A 17,777-nucleotide genomic window follows, 5' to 3' on the forward strand; every position below is an offset into this window, starting at 1 on the left:
GAAGTCCCTCCTCGGTCTCTCTTGTGGACCACTGGGCCCAGGTAATTTCCACTGGCTCTCCCCTCATCATTTGCCTTGGCCCCGGTCAGAGAGTTGCAGATTGCTGCAAACGCCCCAGCCAAGGCCTGGGGGCCAGTGCTGGGAGCACACCTCTGCTAGATCCTGCACCACTCATCACCACCCGTCCATATTTTCCTCTTCACTTCCCTCCCCAACTTGGCCTGAACATCGTTAAATAGTTATTTGGGGGGGACCTTTGCGTCCCCGCTCCCCCTTCTGTGTCCTCTCTCGCCATCTGCCATCCATGTGGATTTTGATGTAGACCTATGCGGGATTTTCATTATGGCTGGACACACAATAAAAGGCTCGCATGTTTGAAGAATGAGTGTACGAACACGTCTTCAACACCCCCCCCCAATCACGTGCATCAGATCCTTTCATTTTCCTTCCTAGCATGTATGTGTGTATGTTTTGGCATCCTTACTGGACTTTACCTATGTGATGTTGAGAGTCGTGTTTGTTTTGCTCACTGCTGTGTCCCCAGTTCCCATAGGATGTCTAGCGCATGGTAGGTCTTCAGTAAATATTCTTTGAAGGTTGAAGGGAAATTCTTCTGGCTTTATATCTGAGAAGCTGATGTCTCCTCCACTTCCAGCTGGGACATTGAACCCCAATGTTCCTGGGCCTTGAGCATTCCTTAAGTAGGAAGATGTAATGGCCCCTTGACCTCTCTCAAAATAAGATCCCTCCCCAAATAAGGCAAGTTGGGAGTGAGCAGCCTTCACTTCCCCACCCACTTCCATACCCCAAAGGAGACAGACAGCAGCTGGCGGCTTGTGAGAGAGGAGCCTTTAATGAAAGATGAGTTGCAGGCCTGGCCCACTACTCTTGCGCCCTTGTTGGTGGGGAGGGAAAAGTGGGGTGAGGGGGAAGCAGGGTGAAGAGGCAGGCATGGCAGGGTGGAGGCGAAGGGCGCTGCCCACTGGGGCCGTCTGCTCAACTGTTCTCCCAGAAGAAGTTGTTACAGGCCACTGTGAGGGCGGCCACCAGCACCACATACTCCTGGAAGTCCACCTCTCCATCTCCATTCTCATCTAACTCCTTCATCACCTTGTCCACAGCATCCGCATCCTTCTGGGCCTGTGGAGGGAGGAGACGGAGAGGTAGGTGTATAGGGAAATGAACAGCACTGAGTCAGGGGCATGGGGGCTGGTTGATTGGGGAGAAGGAGGCAGAGATGAGCAAGAGAGAGAACTACTTCTAATTATGGGACTTAGTTTTGCTGTCCTCAAAACTAACAAAATACTTATGGCTTCCTGTTGCCTACAGAATCAGCTCCTTAACAAGGCAGAATAATAAAAACAATTACCATACGTTGAGTGCCTACAATGTGAGAAGCACTACACTAGGAGCTTTACAAGCACTGTCTCATTTAGTTCTAGCACAAATAGTATGAAGTAGCTTTCATTAGTCCCATTCCAGAGAAGAAACAAATTGACAGTCGACGGTTAAGGAACACGCCCAAAGTCACACAGCTATTAAGTGGCAGCACCAGAATTTGAACCCAGGTCTCATAAAATCTCAAAGCTGGTACACTTTCTACTGGCTTCTCTTTTGCATCCTTCAGTCCCGTCAAAACTACCGAGCACGCTCCATCTGCTTTCTCACACGCTCTTGTTCAGATACTATACCTCCTCCTAAAATGTCTACGTTTACCCTAATGATCTTCCAGGGGCCTGAGTGCCACCTCTTTGGGGAAGCCGTCCACTTCAGTCAGGTTAATATTCTCCCATAATCCTTTCTGGCACCTCTGTTAAGGCCCCGGGTGCTTCCTGGTGTTCAAGGTTTACTTTCAAGTGTCAGTCCTTCCCTGCTAGACAGTGTGTTTTGTTACTGATGCATCTACACAAGGCCTAGCCCTTAGCAGGTGATCAGTAAATCAGGGCATTTTGACTTGAACCCAGAAGAGTAGGGGAGCCTGGGAGAGGAAGGAGATGGTTGGGCTGAGCTGGGGTGGGATGGGGAGGTGGCAGGGAGGGGCCCACTCTGTTCCCCCACCCCTCGCCCACTCCACCCTGTGCCCCCACCCTGTGCTCACGTCCAGGAAGCCGGAGAGCTCCGTCTGCAGCAGCTCTTTGAGCTCCTTCTTGCTCAGCTTGTACTTGTCCCCCTCCTTGCCCGAGTGGGCGTGGAACACATTGATGAGAGTCTCCATTGCCGTCTCCAGCTCAGAGCCCATCTTGTAGCTCACCTACCCACGTCCCACCATGGAAGTGAGCTGGGGACCGTGCCTGGGGTAGCTGGGGTTGGGGTAGGGGCCCACAGCTCAAAGAGCCATGAGATCGAAGCCCCCCCACAACTGATCAGACCTAAGTCTAGCCTCATTCTCTGTGCCCTTCAGTCCACACCCCAGCCAGAGGGAAGCAGGGCTTTGGGCATGGAGGTAGAACAGCTGGATCTGGGCTGGCTCTAGAGGCCTGCAGTGGACTTCGCAGTTGCTCCTGGCTGCCGGCACACTGAGGAGGGTGGGGCAGGCAGGTAGGGGTGGTCACAGGACCCGGCCTGGCTTCCTCTGGCTCTATTTTTACCCTGGACTTGCCTGCCCAGCACAGCCAAGATCTGCTGTTGGGGATGGTGGGCTGGGCTCCCCTCTATAGCCTTGACTCTGCTGCCCACCCCGAGCAAGGAGTCAATCTGGTGCCCTTAGTCGGCCTGGTGGATAGGGTGGCAGTCTGAGTGGGTGGCCCAAGGTTCATGGGGACGGGGGCGTCTCACTGCCTCTGAGTTTCTTGTCAGCAGACTGGGGGCCTCTCTTGGTCCTTCTACACTGTTCTCTCCTGAACATGTCACTTTGGCTTCCCTCTGTTACCTCTAGTTTGGTTCGTCTTGCTTCTCTGCAGATTCAGCCCTTCTACTGTGTGGTGGTGGGAAAGGAAAGAGGAATGTCTGAGCCTTTTCCTTGGAGCCAGGGCTCCCAGGGAGGGGGAGAGGACACTTGTGGGATCTTGTCCCTGCCACTCCCACCCCCAGGCCCAACTTGGGTGATGTGGGGACATGGCAGCAGGGAGAATGGGGCTGGTATGTGTTAGGGGAGATAAAGGCTGAGTGCATGAGGTCCTCTGAATCCAAGGGGCTGGGGGAGAGGAGGGGAAAAATGGAGGGGTCTGTTGAGGAGAGGGGACTGCCGAGCCAGGGGGTCTCTTTCCCTTGGCCTTGGGACGGTTGGCCCCTCCACAGCCTCAGGGGGCAGCTCAGGTGTCTCAGATCAGGTGTCCCCATCCTTCCCCAGACCTGAGGGGCTGGACAATGGGCCCTGATCGGATGACATCCTAGCTCTTCAATGGGGCCCTTGTGAATGTCACCTGAACTCCGGACGTGAGAAGCGGTTGTCACAGAGACACGGGGGAGATGGAACCCAAGCCGGGGCTGATGGAGGGGATAAGCTGGGGGGTGGGTGGGGGGCGGAGGGAGGGGTGCTGGTGGCTCAGTTATCAGCCCCATCCAGGAGAGGCACATAGAGGTTTCCCGGAGACCTCAAGCAGCCTGGGATTTTGCGTAGGGGCCATTCTTGGCAGGGAGGGGGCAGACAGAAAAACAAAGGGAAAGAATGAGAGGAAAGAAGAATGGAGAAACTGGGCCAAGAAAGAGGAGGAGGAGAAAGGGGAGGTCACATGAAGGGACAGTGGGAGTGGGTATAGTACCCTAGTGCCCCCTTCCTGGTATCACATGATTCATGCTCTGCCACCCCCGCCCCCCAACTTCCCTGGGACCTGAGCTCTTGGCAAGGCTGGGTGGGGTGGCAGAGAGACCACGGCTGGCGGGGGGCGGGTGGGCAGAAGGAGCTGGTCCATCTGCTTTCTTATTCTTACACCGCTGGAAGCAAGGCGAGAGCTGGGTCTCCTCCCCAGCACCTGGGAGATGGAGGGAGCCTTGCGGGGGCACGTGAGAGCTCTGTGGGAGGAGGGCCTGGTCTCCTGGAAACTCAGTGGCTGCGTTCCCCACTGGCTTCCTTATTCACTGAGCTCCCAGATCTCCCTCTGACCTTCACTTGCCTCCCCTCACCACCTTCCAAACACTGTCTCCCCCAAATCCCGAGCTCCTCCCCAGACTTTTGGAGCCCTGCTGAAGTCCCCTTTCCACAAGGCTGGCCAGGGCAGGGACCCAGGGCAGATGGGGCAGGATACTCACTGTCAGCCTGGGAGCAGGTTCTGGACAGACAGACGAGGCTGCAAATGTGGCTACCGGAGCTGTGTGGGGAGACCTGTCTTCAGTCGTCCTTCCCCCGCCGACACCCCCCACTGGCTCCACCCCTTCACAGACAGACACCCAGTGGGGCAAGGGGCCAGGAGTGGACAGAGGCGCCCTCTGTCTCCTGGGCTGGAACAGGCTGGCCTGTGTCCTCTTCTCCAGCCTCCCCTGCCTCCCCCCACGCTGGGTCCCAAAAGGCAGGGCCCAGGAGGAAGGGAGGTGGGAAAGGTCCTGGGAAGAAGGAACACTCAGAGGCCTTCTCGGCTCCCCCGGCCTCCCGCAGTACTGGGTATGCTGCTAGGCTAGGAAGAGGTACACGCACCTGGCTGAGGGGCTCAGCGAGGGAACTTCTCAGTGAATAATTTAGTCTTGGTAGTCTCCCCGAGGGGTTTCAGCCTGAGACCCCACTGCGGGATTTCAATCCAGGGTCTCCTCTATCGGGGGCTCGGCCTGTGTCCCCCTCTGTTTGTGGGGTCTCAGTCTGGGTCCTCTGTAGGGGTCTAGGGCTGCAGGGTCCTTGGTGGGATCCCATTCTGAGGGGCCCTCTTGTGGTGTTTCTTAGATGGGACCTCTCAGTGCCGAGCTCCCTCAGTTGATTCTTTGAATTTACAGTGGCCTCCCCACGCCCCAACATACATACTCCAGATCAGACGGGGCGGGTGTAGTGGGGCAGGAGGCTCCCCGTGTTGGGAGGGATGGGACCCCAGGATGCCTGCTGAGTGGAATCTGGCCAGGCAGCTCCAGGCGGGCCCTCCCCCTCACCAAGTGGAGGCTGCGGTGGGCTGCGTTGGGTGGGGCCAGGGTTCCAGGCCTGATTGCTTGGGGTGGGGAGGGCCGGGCGGGAGGCGTGACTGGGCGCGCTCCTCTCTTCAGAATGCAGACGGAAACTTGACACCTCCGGGCTTGGGAGGGGCTCTTTCCTCCCTCCAGGGAAGCTTATAAACCTCAGCCCTAGGGCTCCTGCCTCGCTGCATCCCATCTCCTTGCCCCGGTGAGTCGCAACCCTTACCCCTGGAGGGTTCCTGGGGAGCCTTTTTCCGCCCTGGCCTCCCAGGTTCCTACGCTGGAGCCGGCTCAGACTGGGATTCAGGAAGTGGCTTTGGGAAATCCAGCAGCAGTCCTTGCAGAGGGCAGGGGGTGGGTGGGAAAAGGGAGGATGATTGGGCATGCCCCCTTGCCCCAGCCGTACCCGTCCCCTCCCTCCCCCGCCGAGCCCCTCCACTCCGGGCGCTGTGAGTGAGTGCCAGTACCAAATCCCTCCTGGGCGCGGGCAGTCAGCGGAGCCCCATCCAGGACCTGTTGCTGGGAGACGGGGGCGGGGAGGGCTCTGGGGTCCTGGGCTCCGCACTCTGCCCAGCTGCCCCCGAGGGGAGGGGCGAGCGGGACGACAGAGAGGCGGGGTCTGCCCAGACCAAGCCAGCCCTGACCACAGCTGGGCGTTTGCCAGACCCCGGCCTCTCTGCTGGGAAGAGCAGCCAGTGTGTGTGTGTGTGTGGGGGGGGGGGGGGGCGGGGCGGGTGCAATGCAGGCGGGTGGAGACCCAGGTCCTTGCACAAACAAGCTTTGGAGACAAACAACCCCATGACCCTTTGAGGCCGGTTAAGCTCCAAGAAAGGACCCTTGGGACTGAACCCCACAGAGGGGCCACCAGACTGAGAGGACTCCAAAGAAGGACCCCAGACTGAAAGCCTGCTCCCAGACAGAGGGGTCTCCAGACTGAGGGACCACCACACACGGGTCCCTGAGACACGGACACTTCAAAAGGACCCCCAGACTGTGAGACCTAGAGAGGAAGGGGTTTCTGGAAGTGAACATTTCTTCCCCCACCTACACTGAGGTACCATTGCCTGGTCCCCTGCCCCAAGCTCCATCCCTGCGTCCCTGTCCCTTCCCTACTTCCCCTTGAGGCCTCCTCCAGGCAGAGGCTTAAGGCGGCAGCGGCAGCGCCAGGGCAGGGGCGCTCTGGCCTGTCCTGACGCTCTCTTCTTCCCCCTCCTGCAGGTCAGCCCTGTGAGGACATCAGCTCCAGCCCCAGGGTCCTAATGGCAGCCGAACCACTGACTGAGCTGGAGGCGGCCATTGAGACTGTGGTCACCACCTTCTTCACCTTTGCAGGGCAGGAGGGCCGGAAGGGCAGCCTCAGCATCAATGAGTTTAAGGAACTGGTCACTCAGCAGTTGCCTCACCTGCTCAAGGTAGGTGGGGGTCTCTGGGTGTGAGGTTTTGGGAGCCAGTGGCTGTGGGACCCTGTGTATATGAGGAGATATTACTGAGCATGATAAGGTGACCACAGGTGTACTGTGGAGGAGGGTGTGATGACTGCACATGTAAATGGCTCTGGGCGTTCTTGCCTGGTGTGTGTATAGTTAGGTAATATTATGTCTGTGTGAACGCGAGTGTTGTATTGGGCTTTGTGCTCCCATCAGATGATGCTGTTGGGTTCTCGTGGTGTCTCTCTGTGCCTCTCTGGTCTCATTTCCCCAGCACAGGACTGGACCCAGAGCTGGCTTCCAGGAGATTCATAGGCCATCAGAGCTAGAAGGAGGCCAAGAGAAAACACGGTCCAAATTCCTCACTTCACGTATACAGAAACCGAGGCCCAGCTATGGGAAAGGGTTTGTCAAAAATCAAAACACAGCCAAATTAATGGAGTCATAGAATCTCAGTATAGGAGGTTCCTGTAAGTGGTCTGTGATTATTCCCCACCCGCTCTGGGAATCCCCTCAATAATGCAACTGACAGGATTATTCTTTGTCTCCTGTTCACAGGATGGAGTAGGGATTTACATTTCATCCGCTCTGGGTTGGCACATCATCCCAGGCTGTTAACAGTTTCTTTTACATCCTTTCTAAAAATTCAAAGGCACATAGAAGTGTGTGAACATGGAGTAAAAAAAAAACGACACAAACTAGTCTCTGAAATTCATAGTCTATCATTTGCAATATCTTCTACATCCTTAGACTTTTCCCTTCCTCTTCTCACAGGAAACTTCAGGCTCTGCCCTGAAAGTACAGCATTCCCGGTAGCCTTGTCAAATAATGACTGGTTTTTCTTCCAAATCCGACTCCCTCTGGGCCTGGAAATGCAGATAGTGACCCCTTTGCTTTTCATTGCAACTTCCAGATCTTCGTTTCTTCTTCTTCTTTTTTTTTTGGCTGCACCCGTGCAGCTTGTGAGATTTTAGTTCCCCGACCAGGGGTTAAAACCCGGGCCCTCAGCAGTGAGAGCGCACAGTCCTAACCACTGGACTGCCAGGGAATTCCCACTTCTCCTTCCTAAGACACCCAACTCCTTGGAAGCTCGTATGTACCACGTGCCACCCTTCTAATCGCACACCTTCTAGCGCTTCAGCTTCTGGCTTTTACTGTTTTTCTTCTCATCACTGCCACTGTCATTACCTTCAGTATCCACACAGGCAACTTATTCAACACCTGGGCCTTTCAGTTTCTTTTTTTTATGGCCGCGCTGCGCGGCGTGTGGAATCTTAGTTCCCAGACAAGGGATCGAACCCACGCCCACTGCATTGGGAGCACGGCGTCGTAACCACTGGACCACCATGGAAGTCCCTGGGCCTTTCAATTTCTTCAACTCCTTACTTTCAAAGGTTCTGTCTTCCTGCACCTCAGCATCCCTGCCCCTCCACTCTGCTGCCCTGTCCATTCTTTAGGTCTTGTCATTACCAATGCGCCATCTCCAAAATCTCAATTTCAGGCCTCTCTTTCTCTGTCTGCCGCCTCCTGTCATTCCAGTTCTATTCCTCTATCTAGTTCCTCCACTCCATGACTTCCTGACTCCACTGGGAACTTCAGTCTCTTGACCCTATCACTTTTTCATCTTCCATCACCATCCCTCGAGACCTCATTACCCTTCTTACTCAGCTGGGTTCTAAGGCTCACCACTATAATCACTTGCTCAACTCCCTTGATTCTCTTTCTCTCTGTCCTAGTTATTTGGCAAAATCCCAACCCAGGTTAAATCCAACATTTCAGCTTCATTAGCTTGTTGGTGAAACCCACCGTTCTGTGTCTGCGCTTGTACAGCTGAATCTGGCTAGAGAAAAATGCACTGCCATGTTGTTGATTTGTCTCACTTTAAATCTATAACCACAGCCCCCAATAGGACCCTTAGCAATACCTGGAAATTCTTCTACATTTCCCTATTAATTCATTTACCAGCTCTTTCAGGTGATTATTTCACAACTTTTCCTTTCTCCTTAAACTCCAGTACCTCTTTTCATAGTCTCCCTCTCACTGAGAAAAATAAAAGCCATCGGGAAACTTCTATGTGCTTCCTCCCCAAAACTACCAACCGATCAGCACATTTCCTGCCTTCGTTCCTGTTAACACGAATGATCTGTCTCTGCTGCTAAGGCCAGCCCCTCCACTGCTGCACTAAATCCCATCCCTTCTCACCTACTTAAAGACGTTACTCTTTCAATTCTTCCTCCCTTTTTTCTTAAAATTAATTAATTAATTAAATTTATTTTGGCTGCTTTGGGTCCTCGTAGCTGCGCACGGGCTTTCTCTAGTTGCGCAGAGCAGGGGCTACTCCTCGTGGCGGTGTGCAGGCATCTCATTGCGGTGGCTTCTCCGTGTTGTGGAGCACGGGCTCTAGGCGCGTGGGCTTCAGTAGTTGTGGCATGCAGGCTCAGCAGTTGTGGCTCGCGGCTCTAGAGCGCAGGCTCAGTAGTTGTGGCGCACGGGCTTAGTTGCTCCGCGGCATGTGGAGTCTTCCCAGCCCAGGGCTCAAACCCGTGTCCCCTGCATTGTCAGGCGGATTCTTAACCACTGAGCCACCAGGGAAGCCCTCAATTCTTCCTCTTCTCTCTTGCATCATCAAAATTTCTGTCTCTACTAGGTTGTTCTGATCAGTTTACAAATATGCTGTACTATCTCCCGTCTTAAAAGAAAACCTCCCTTGACCCTATAATTGCCTCCAGCTATGCCTTACATCTCTGTTCCCCTTTGTAGTAAAACTCCTCAAAAGCAGTGAGAGTTATTTATACTCTCCACTTTATGCTGTCTCTACTTTTCCTCTCCTGGTTCAGAATGCTCATACCCCAGGTATCTGCTAGGCTTATTCCTCGTTTGACAGATTTCTGCTCAGATGGCAAATCCTCAGCATGACCTTCCTTCACCACTGAGTACAGAGATCACCTCCTTGTGTTCTGTTCCTTTACCTTGGGCTATTTTCTTTCAGAACACTTCCTTCACAACTTAACTTCCATTATACAATTTTACGTTACCAAGAAGTAACATAATTTTCTTCCTTTCCATGTAGGAAACATTCTTGTTCTATAAAGGAAAGGAATCTGCTCACTGTTTTATCCCCAGCACTTAGTGTCTGACTCCTAGTTAGGTGCTCAATAAAATACTGAGAGAGGGCTTCCCTGGTTGCGCAGTGGTTGAGAGTCCGCCTGCCAGTGCAGGGGACATGGGTTCGTGCCCCGGTCCGGGAAGATCCCACATGCCGCGGAGTGGCTGGGCCTGTGAGCCATGGCCGCTGAGCCTGCGCGTCCGGAGCCTGTGCTCCACAACGGGAGAGGCCACAACAGTGAGAGGTCCGCGTACGGCAAAAAAAAAAAAAAAAAAAACTGAGGGAATAAGTGAGATAGTAAAAAAGTTTAAAAGAAGTAAAAATTGTTGAGTGAGTGAATGAATAAATGCATCTTACCTACGGTTCTACAAATAGCTTTTTAAAAATGTAACAATGCATATAGGCTGTTTTCCCAGTTTAAAAAATGATGTACTGTATTCTAATATGTAGCTTAACACAAATTTATGTAGTCAATCCTCTATTGATGAACATTTCCCTTGTGTTCACTTTTCCCTTTTGCAAACGTTGTTTATATTGATATATCTTTACATACTAAAGGGAAAATGTTTATAGAGTAAATGTCTGGCAGTATAAATATTAGGTCAAAAGGTTTGTTCTTAATTTTTATGGATATTATTAGTTTGCCTCCCAACAAGTTTGCACTTGTTTTCATGGCCAACAGCAATGCATGCGACTGCCTGTTTCCCACATCCTTGCCCCAAATGGGTCTAACTGAGAGTTTATTTTTTAATTTAATTTTTTTGTTTTTATAAATTTATTTATTTATTTTATTTTTGGCTGCATTGGTTCTTCTTGCTGGGCGCAGGCTTTCTCTAGTTGCAGTGAGCAGGGGCTACTCTTTGTTGCGGTGCGCGGGCTTCTCATTGCAGTGGTTTCTCTTGGAGCACGGGCTCTAGGCGCGCGGGCATCAGTAGTTGTGGCCTGTGGGCTCGGTAGTTGTGGCTCGCGGGCTCTAGAGCTCAGGCTCAGTAGTTGTGGCACACGTGGCATGTGGGATCTTCCCTGACCGGGGCTCGAACCCGCGCCCCCTGCATTGGCAGGCGGATTCTTAACCACTGCACCACCAGGGAAACCCTTACTGAGCTTTTAAATTTTGCCAATCTAATATGTGGAAATGGTGTCTTTTTCTGATATACACTTCTTTAATTCTGAGTGAAATAGAACTTTAAAAAATATTTTTGATAGGCATATATATTGCCTTTTCTGTGAACTGCCTGTTTCTTTTATCAAAGTGTTTTTCTTTTCATATTGATTTATTATAGCTCTTTATAAATAAAGAAAATAACCTTTGTCTATTATGTGCATTGCAAACATTTCCCCCTAATTTGCCTTTTCGTCCTTTGAGTTTGTTTTTGGTCTTTTTTGCCATACAGAATATAAAAAATTTTATGTAGTCAAATCTGTCAAACTTTTCCTGAATGGCTTCTGTGTTTTATGCCATGTTTAGAAAGGTCTTCCTCAGTTTAACTTATTAAAAAAACTCCCAGACTTTATTTTATTATTAAAATTTTCTTATTGATGTTAAATACCCCACTTATTATTTATTCAATTCCCATGTATATTTTGGGGCTCTTTATTCTGTTTCATTGATCTGTTTATTATTTAGAAACATTCTCATTTAATTACTGTGGTTTTAAAATATGCTTTGATAACCTGTAGGGTTGGTTCTCCCTCATTATTGTTTTTTTTTCAGAATTTTACCAGTAGATCCCACATGTTGATTTTTCAAGAAGAATTTTAGTAACATTTAATCATATTAAAAAGAATCCTGTAAATATTTTAATTGGGATTATATAAAAATGTTATTTTAGGGAAAATTGACATCTTTACACTATTGAATCTTTCTCTGTAAAAAAAAGTATGTTTTTCTATTTATTCTTGTTTTCTTTCATATGCTTCAGTTCAGTTTTCTTCACAAAAGCTTAATAGAGTCCTACATTTTTTCCTGAGTGCTTTATTTTATTTTTTACTATTTTAAGTGGAATCTTTCATATTATATTTTCAAACTGGTATTTGTTTTTGTGTATTAATATTGTCACCTGATACTTTATCATTTCTAATAGTTTTTTGGGGGAAGAAATACAGATTAGTGGGTAAGAGCATAAGCTCTGAGTCAGACAATCTAGGTTCAAATGCAGGCTCTAGCTTGTCATCCCGGGTTAGTTATTTAATCTTTCTGAGCCTTCATTTCTCATCTGTGAAATGGACTCATAGTAATACTGTTCTTGTTGGATTGGTCTTGCATTTATTCAGTCAGTATTTATTGAGTGCCTACTACGTTCTGTGCTGACACTGTCCTAGGCTTTGGGTTATAGTGGTGAACAAGCCTCCGCTATGTGCCAGACATTCTCCCAGGCACTGGCATTATGGTGAACAAGACGGACAAGGTCCCTGTGCTCAGGAGACTTTCATCCTAGCAGATTATGAAGATTAAATGATGTAAAGCATGTAGGGTGTTCAGCATATGCTCAGAACGGTCAGCACTATTAAGTGCTTACACTGGTTGAAATGTTAACCTTTATCACTCTTTCGTTTTTTTCTAGGTATACAATTATATAATTGCTAATATAAGAGGTGAATTTGCATCTTCTTTCCCAACAATTTTACCTTTTATTTCTTTCTCTTGACTAATTGTATGTTTTCCCCCTCCATCTGTGTGTTACACTGGGCATCGTTGCCTTCCACTGGCAATGCTTATAGTATTTTATAAATAAGCATGATTGTAGCTTTAAAAAACGTCTTGTTTAGCTCTTCTATAAATTAGCTTTGTGCCATCTATAGGTTTGGCAAGCCTTCTCTGCCTTCCTCCAAATGTTGATTCAAATGTTTAGCATGAGCTCCTCCTGAGGCACCCTTGTCTGGTTTGACATGGATCCGTTGTTCTACAGTCAACTTCCTGGTTGTGGTTACTTACCTGGCAACCAATCCTTTGATCACGATGGTCCAACTGAGAATATCCTTAGATTTCACAGGTCTGCTGGGAGAGACTTTGCCAAGGGCCCCCTGGGAAACCATATACCTTGTGTCCTCGCCATTCCTCTGATCTACCAGGCTAGTGACCCAACTGGAAGAATGAGAAGACACTAAGATTATGCAAATGGACAGCCAAGTGCTGTGAACTTCTCCAGCTTTCTGTAAAGGAGGAGTGTGGCCTGAGAAGACTCTGTGGGTGGTCAGAGTGAGTCAATGCCTACAAGGGCTCCCCGAGTGTCTTTGGGCTTATCCCAGGGCTGGCACAGCGGCATGCTGGAGCCCACCCATACCTGCCGTTGAAGGCCCGTTGTGTGCAGCTCTTCCCCTCTCTGCGTTCAGTGACATCATGCTTATGGTACATGATCCGCCATGGTGTGTATATTTAGACCACAGCAAACCCTATAACCAGGCTCCCCACTTCCCTCCTCTGCTTCCCCCTGGAGTTGGGCACCAGGGCGGTGCTGTGTTGGGGCTGCAGCTTCGTCCTGAAGGTTTGGGGCAGATCCTAGTGCTCTCTGAGGGAAGGGAGTGGCGACTGGCAATTCTTCCCTCCCTGTGTCAGAACCCTCGTTTCTAACCCCACTCTTCCCTGTGGTGTCTCCTCAGGATGTGGGCTCCTTAGAGGAGAAGATGAAGAGCTTGGATGTGAATCAGGACTCAGAGCTCAAGTTCAACGAGTACTGGAGACTGATTGGGGAGCTGGCCAAGGAGATCAGGAAGGAGAAGGCCCTGCAGATCCGAAAGAAGTAAAGCCGGCTGGCCGGGATGGGGGTGGGCATGGCAGGGCTGGGCAGTACCCCACTCCCCACAAATAAAGCTTTCTCCTTGAAACAAAGATGTTTCTTACTCACACCCACCCTGATGATTTCTTCTCTTGAGACTAGGGGGTGGGAAAGCTCTGTCCCCACCTGAGGTTGGGTCCAAAAATTACGAGCTCCTTGAGGACCAGGAATGTTATTCATCTTCAGATACTCTGCAGCATCAGATCTTGTACAGGACAGGTGCTCAATAAATACATGGTTGATGAATGAATATCTGAAAGGTAGAGACAGATCTCTGGGGCAGGTGAGGTGACTTATATCCTACCAGGTCTCAGGGGCTTGGTCTTGGTTCCCACTTTCTTATTCCTGGGGTTTGTGTCATTGGATGGTAATGATAGCAGTGAACAGGTGTTGAGGGCTTGCTCTGTGCCAGGAATAGGGCTGAACATTTTCTTGTATTATTTTAGTTAATGCTCACAGCCTGTTGAGGTAGGTACTGTTTTTAAGTCTTGTATTAAAGATGAGGAAACAGATTTTAGAGAGGTTAAGTCACAAAGACAAGAATAGGTAGAACTGGGTTGAAATTCCAGAGCCTCTGTAATGAATCAGGATCCTCTCTGGACGGGTGCTTGGGAACCCTGGACCCTCCTCTCCTCCCTCCTACCATGGCAGGGGTGAAGCAGAAGGATGAACACAGGGTTCTGGTTCGAGGACTGGGGTGAGGGTGGCGGTCGTGCTGCAGGAAGCAGAACTTTAGGGCCCCCAAGTGCTGCTCTCCCCATCCTTCTTGGCTAGAGGGGCATGTGGTTTGAACTGTCTGCCACCAGAGGGAGCAGGGGTGGGGCAGCCCAGCAGGCACTGCCTTCCAAGGACTGTCACTGCCTTACTGTCAGGTGTCCATCATTTGAGGCAGCTATGAGTCCAGAGGAACATTTAGGCTGAGACAATCTCCCCATCACACACCATGAAAGGGTCCTAGATTGAGACCTTCCATCTAAGGGCCCCTGGACTGAGAGACCTCAGAGGGACTGCCAGGCTGGGACTCTGAGGGTCCATTTGAGACATTCCAGAGGGGCTCCCTCACAGTGAGAGACTGAGACATTCCAGAGGGACCCCCAGACTGAGACATTAGAGACCTCCGTCTTGGAGAAACCCTGAAATCGAGATAGCCTCAGAGGGGTCCCCAGATTGAGACACTTACAGACACCCCAGTGGAGGCCAAAAGTACATAGGAGGCCTAGAAGGAGACCCGCGGAGGGGCACTGGGAGGTATGCTTTGATCTTAGAGTTTAGGAAAGGAGTCCAGGAACTCTGGCTCTCAGCACTGCCCCCTTCTTTCCTGACCCACACAGACTCCCCTGCCTTCTCCCTTTCACTTCCCTCAGGTGGGGAAGGCCACTAGGGTTGGGCTGAGTTCCCCCCAGACCTACAGTCCAGGATCCCTGGGATGTTATCCCAGGTGCTGGATTGGGCGGGGCGGGGAGGGCGGTTTGCTGTGGAGTCTCTGGGTTAGGGAAGGCATGGGATTCTGAGGGAGGGAGGAGCAGGTAGCCCAACCAGTTTGGAGAGGTTGTTAGCTGACAGATAACCCATCTGGGCCTCCCATACGTGCATGCTGGCTGCGGGGAGCTGAAAGGACATCAGGACAACACTCAGTCTGCCCCCTTCACCAGGCTACCCTTCTCTGGCTCCTTCCTCCAGACCCAAATTTCTGCCGTTAGGACTCGGCAAGGCTGGGCAGGCTTGAGTGTCACTATCTAAATCGGTCTTGAGGGGAGGAATGTGTGTGTGTGACACATTAAAGTACTTCAACCCACGTGTCCCTCATTCCTTCAAGGCCACAGAACCCGCCTTGACCAGCCTCTGCTTCTCCTTCTTTCCTGGTGACTGACTCAGAGCCCCCTCAGAACCCTTTCCTGTCCTACATTTCCTCCAGGCCTTTCCTCCCAGGCTCCACGCCACAGCGTTTCCAAGTCCTCCCCCACCCCCAGCTTCCCCTCCCTATCTTCCCTGGACTCTGCCTGCTGGTCTGGGGCCAGGGGCATCCCAGACCCAGCTCTCCATGGTTCCCTCCTCGTGGCCCGGGTGCGGGGCGGGCTCTCGGAGCTGCGGCCAATGGAGGTGGGGCCCCTGCTGGGCTGGCTCACAGCCCAGGCGGCTGCAGGAGCAGGGCTGGCTTCGGGATGAGGCCCAGCCCCCTGCCTCCCCTCCCTTCCCCCAGGTATAAGAGCTGAGCTCAGGTGCACTGGCTCTTCCAGTCCTGTCTCAGCGGCTGCCAGCAGGTAAGGAGTCCCAGGGCTTTTCACCCAAAATGGGCTGTCCCCGGTCCAGAGGGCATGCTTAACCTATCCTACCCTAGTCTGCCAGGGGAGGGTCTGGGGGACCAGGCCCTGGAGGCTGGTGTGTATGTGTGTGTGTGTGTATGGAACAGGGGTGGGGGGTTGGAAGGGATGGGAGGAAGGAGGCTAAGGTGAGGCTCAAGGGATTCCCTCTAAATAGGTTGGCTTGGGGGCTGTGACCTTAGCTCCGGGAGCCTGGGCAGGGACGGGGCTTGTGTGGAGTTGGCTCTGACCCCCTGGGTGAGGCACAGAATATCTGGGGTGCAGCCAAAGGGGATAGTTGAGAAAGAAATGCTGAGTTCTGTCCTTAGCTCAGCCTCCCCCCTCCTCTGAGCAGATCATGAGACATCAGCTCCTCTGGGGCCGGCTGTAGGACGACAACACTCTCACCAAAGGACCAAGCACCATGGGACAGTGTGGGTCAGCCAACGTGCAGGTGGGCCCATTCATTCCTGGCCTTTCTGTTCCCACTCTCCCCTCCTTCACCCTGAGCGTCTGTGTCCCTCACTGACTTCTGCCCCCTCACCTTGGCCTTGCTCTGTACTCCAGACCCTGCCTGTGAGACCTGAACCCTCTCTGGTGCCTACATAGGGTGATGTAGATGAGCCCTCCCTGGAAGAGGATGCCTGGGTCTCATGCTGGGACCTGCCCTGCCTGGAGGCTGGGGGGAGGTGGGGAGGAAGCCTTGCCCAACACATGGCTCAGGGCAGAGGACAGTGGGGGCAAAGGGGCTGGATGCTGGGCTTTGGAGCGGGCGAGGGCCCACGTTCCTGCCAGCTGTCTTCTGCCCTGTTGGCTCTGCCGGGCTCCTGGGGAAACAGGGTGTCATAGGATGGGTGGGACCTCTGCAACATGGGCCATGTCCCTTGCCCTCAGGGTGCCCAGGAATTCAGTGACGTGGAGAGGGCCATCGAGACCCTGATCAAGAACTTCCACCAGTATTCGGTGGAGGGTGGGAAGGAGACGCTGACCCCCTCCGAGCTACGGGACCTGGTCACCCAGCAGCTGCCCCACCTCATGCCGGTACTGAGGGAGTGGACCCCGCCCCAGACAGTACCCTGACTTCCCAAGCAAGTACTCCAAGACCCCACCCACACTGCCAAGGCCCCTGGCACTGGCAAACCCCAGCCCTTCCCCTTGTCAGCGCCAGGTAGGCTCAGGACCTGCTTTCTGCCCCTGGGTAGGGCGGAGTGGGAAGATTGGAAAGTGCTGCCTGGCTGAGCTGTGGTGTCTTCCCTCCTTTCAGAACAACTGTGGGCTGGAAGAGAAAATTGCCAACTTGGGCAGCTGTAAAGACTCTAAACTGGAGTTCGGGACTTTCTGGGAGCTGATTGGAGAAGCAGCCAAGAGTGTGAAGCTGGAGAGCCCTGTCCGGGGGAGTTGAAAACCTTCCCCTGGAATTCGGCGGCGGGGGGATATTGGGGAAAGGGGGCCTCCAGAGCCTGGGGGGCCTGGAAATAAAACTCCTCTCTCCACCACCCCCGCACTATTCCCCAGCCCCACCTGTCTCACCTCTGCAACGTTCAGGTTCATTATGGCCCTTCCTGGGACCTCTGTACTTCATCCCTGGGAGCTCTGTGGGGCTAATGGGTCCAGGGGTCCCCACCTGGGGGAGGCTCAGGGGGTGGCTGGGGCCAGGGATGTATTGGAGGGCTGCTGGAGGGTTGAGGATGCTGTAAGGGCCAAGTCATTTAGTAGTGGTAGAAGGGCAGAGAGGAGCTGAGCTATGGGAACTGATTTGAAGGGGGTGGAAGGAGGAATGGATATTCGGTACTAAAAAGGGCCTCTACGAACCTACCCCTCCTAATCTCTTCCCCAACCCCAACCGTCTGTCCAGTGCTGTCCCTCCCTGCCCCCAGCTCTGCCCCAGCCTCCTCTCAGGACCCTGTCTCCCTGGCTTAGGGCAGGGGAAGAGACAGAGCAGGTTGGGGGAGAGGCTGAGGAGGGTGAGTTTTGGGAGTGAGAGGACCAGCTGGGTGCTTGGGCATTTACAGAATGATGGTTGTTTTGTATCATTTGATTAATAAAGAAGATGGAAAAAATGAAAGACGTTGTCTTGACTGAACTCCATCCCCACCCCAAGTGTCCGTGGGTGAGGAGGTGTTGGGGTGAATGGCAG

General features: G+C 52.2%; 3 protein-coding genes across 6 annotated transcripts; 2 read left to right on the top strand and 1 right to left on the bottom strand.

Moving 5' to 3' along the window:
- Positions 1-834: 834 nt before the first annotated feature.
- S100A1 (S100 calcium binding protein A1) lies at positions 835-5,365 on the bottom strand. Of its 3 annotated transcripts, XM_030841979.3 has the most exons (4): positions 5,258-5,365; positions 4,189-4,247; positions 2,099-2,251; positions 835-1,140 (listed from the first exon to the last, which is right to left on the bottom strand). In XM_030841979.3, exons 3-4 carry the CDS (start codon positions 2,237-2,239, stop codon positions 997-999), a joined length of 285 nt encoding a protein of 94 aa, XP_030697839.1. In that variant the 5' UTR covers positions 2,240-2,251; positions 4,189-4,247; positions 5,258-5,365; the 3' UTR covers positions 835-996. The 3 variants fall into 3 exon arrangements, with proteins under 3 accessions (XP_030697839.1, XP_030697840.1, XP_060155189.1); XM_030841980.2 differs by lacking the exon at positions 5,258-5,365 and having other exon boundaries at positions 4,189-4,338; XM_060299206.1 differs by lacking the exon at positions 5,258-5,365 and having other exon boundaries at positions 2,099-2,300; positions 4,189-4,228.
- Positions 4,518-13,410, top strand: S100A13 (S100 calcium binding protein A13). Of its 2 annotated transcripts, XM_030841978.3 has the most exons (4): positions 4,518-4,537; positions 5,122-5,239; positions 6,250-6,443; positions 13,165-13,410. In XM_030841978.3, the coding sequence occupies exons 3-4, from the start codon at positions 6,291-6,293 to the stop codon at positions 13,306-13,308; spliced, it is 297 nt and encodes a 98-aa protein (XP_030697838.1). In that variant the 5' UTR covers positions 4,518-4,537; positions 5,122-5,239; positions 6,250-6,290; the 3' UTR covers positions 13,309-13,410. The 2 variants fall into 2 exon arrangements, with proteins under 2 accessions (XP_030697838.1, XP_030697837.1); XM_030841977.3 differs by lacking the exons at positions 4,518-4,537; positions 5,122-5,239 and adding an exon at positions 5,783-6,085.
- Positions 13,411-15,479: 2,069 nt separating this feature from the next.
- Positions 15,480-17,699, top strand: S100A14 (S100 calcium binding protein A14). Its single transcript, XM_030842219.2, has 4 exons — positions 15,480-15,601; positions 15,996-16,094; positions 16,535-16,681; positions 16,905-17,699. The coding sequence occupies exons 2-4, from the start codon at positions 16,065-16,067 to the stop codon at positions 17,040-17,042; spliced, it is 315 nt and encodes a 104-aa protein (XP_030698079.1). The 5' UTR covers positions 15,480-15,601; positions 15,996-16,064; the 3' UTR covers positions 17,043-17,699.
- The last annotated feature ends 78 nt before the right edge of the window (positions 17,700-17,777 follow it).

This window comes from Globicephala melas, chromosome 1, assembly GCF_963455315.2.
Source record: "Globicephala melas chromosome 1, mGloMel1.2, whole genome shotgun sequence".
In the NCBI taxonomy this organism is placed as follows: domain Eukaryota; kingdom Metazoa; phylum Chordata; class Mammalia; order Artiodactyla; family Delphinidae; genus Globicephala; species Globicephala melas.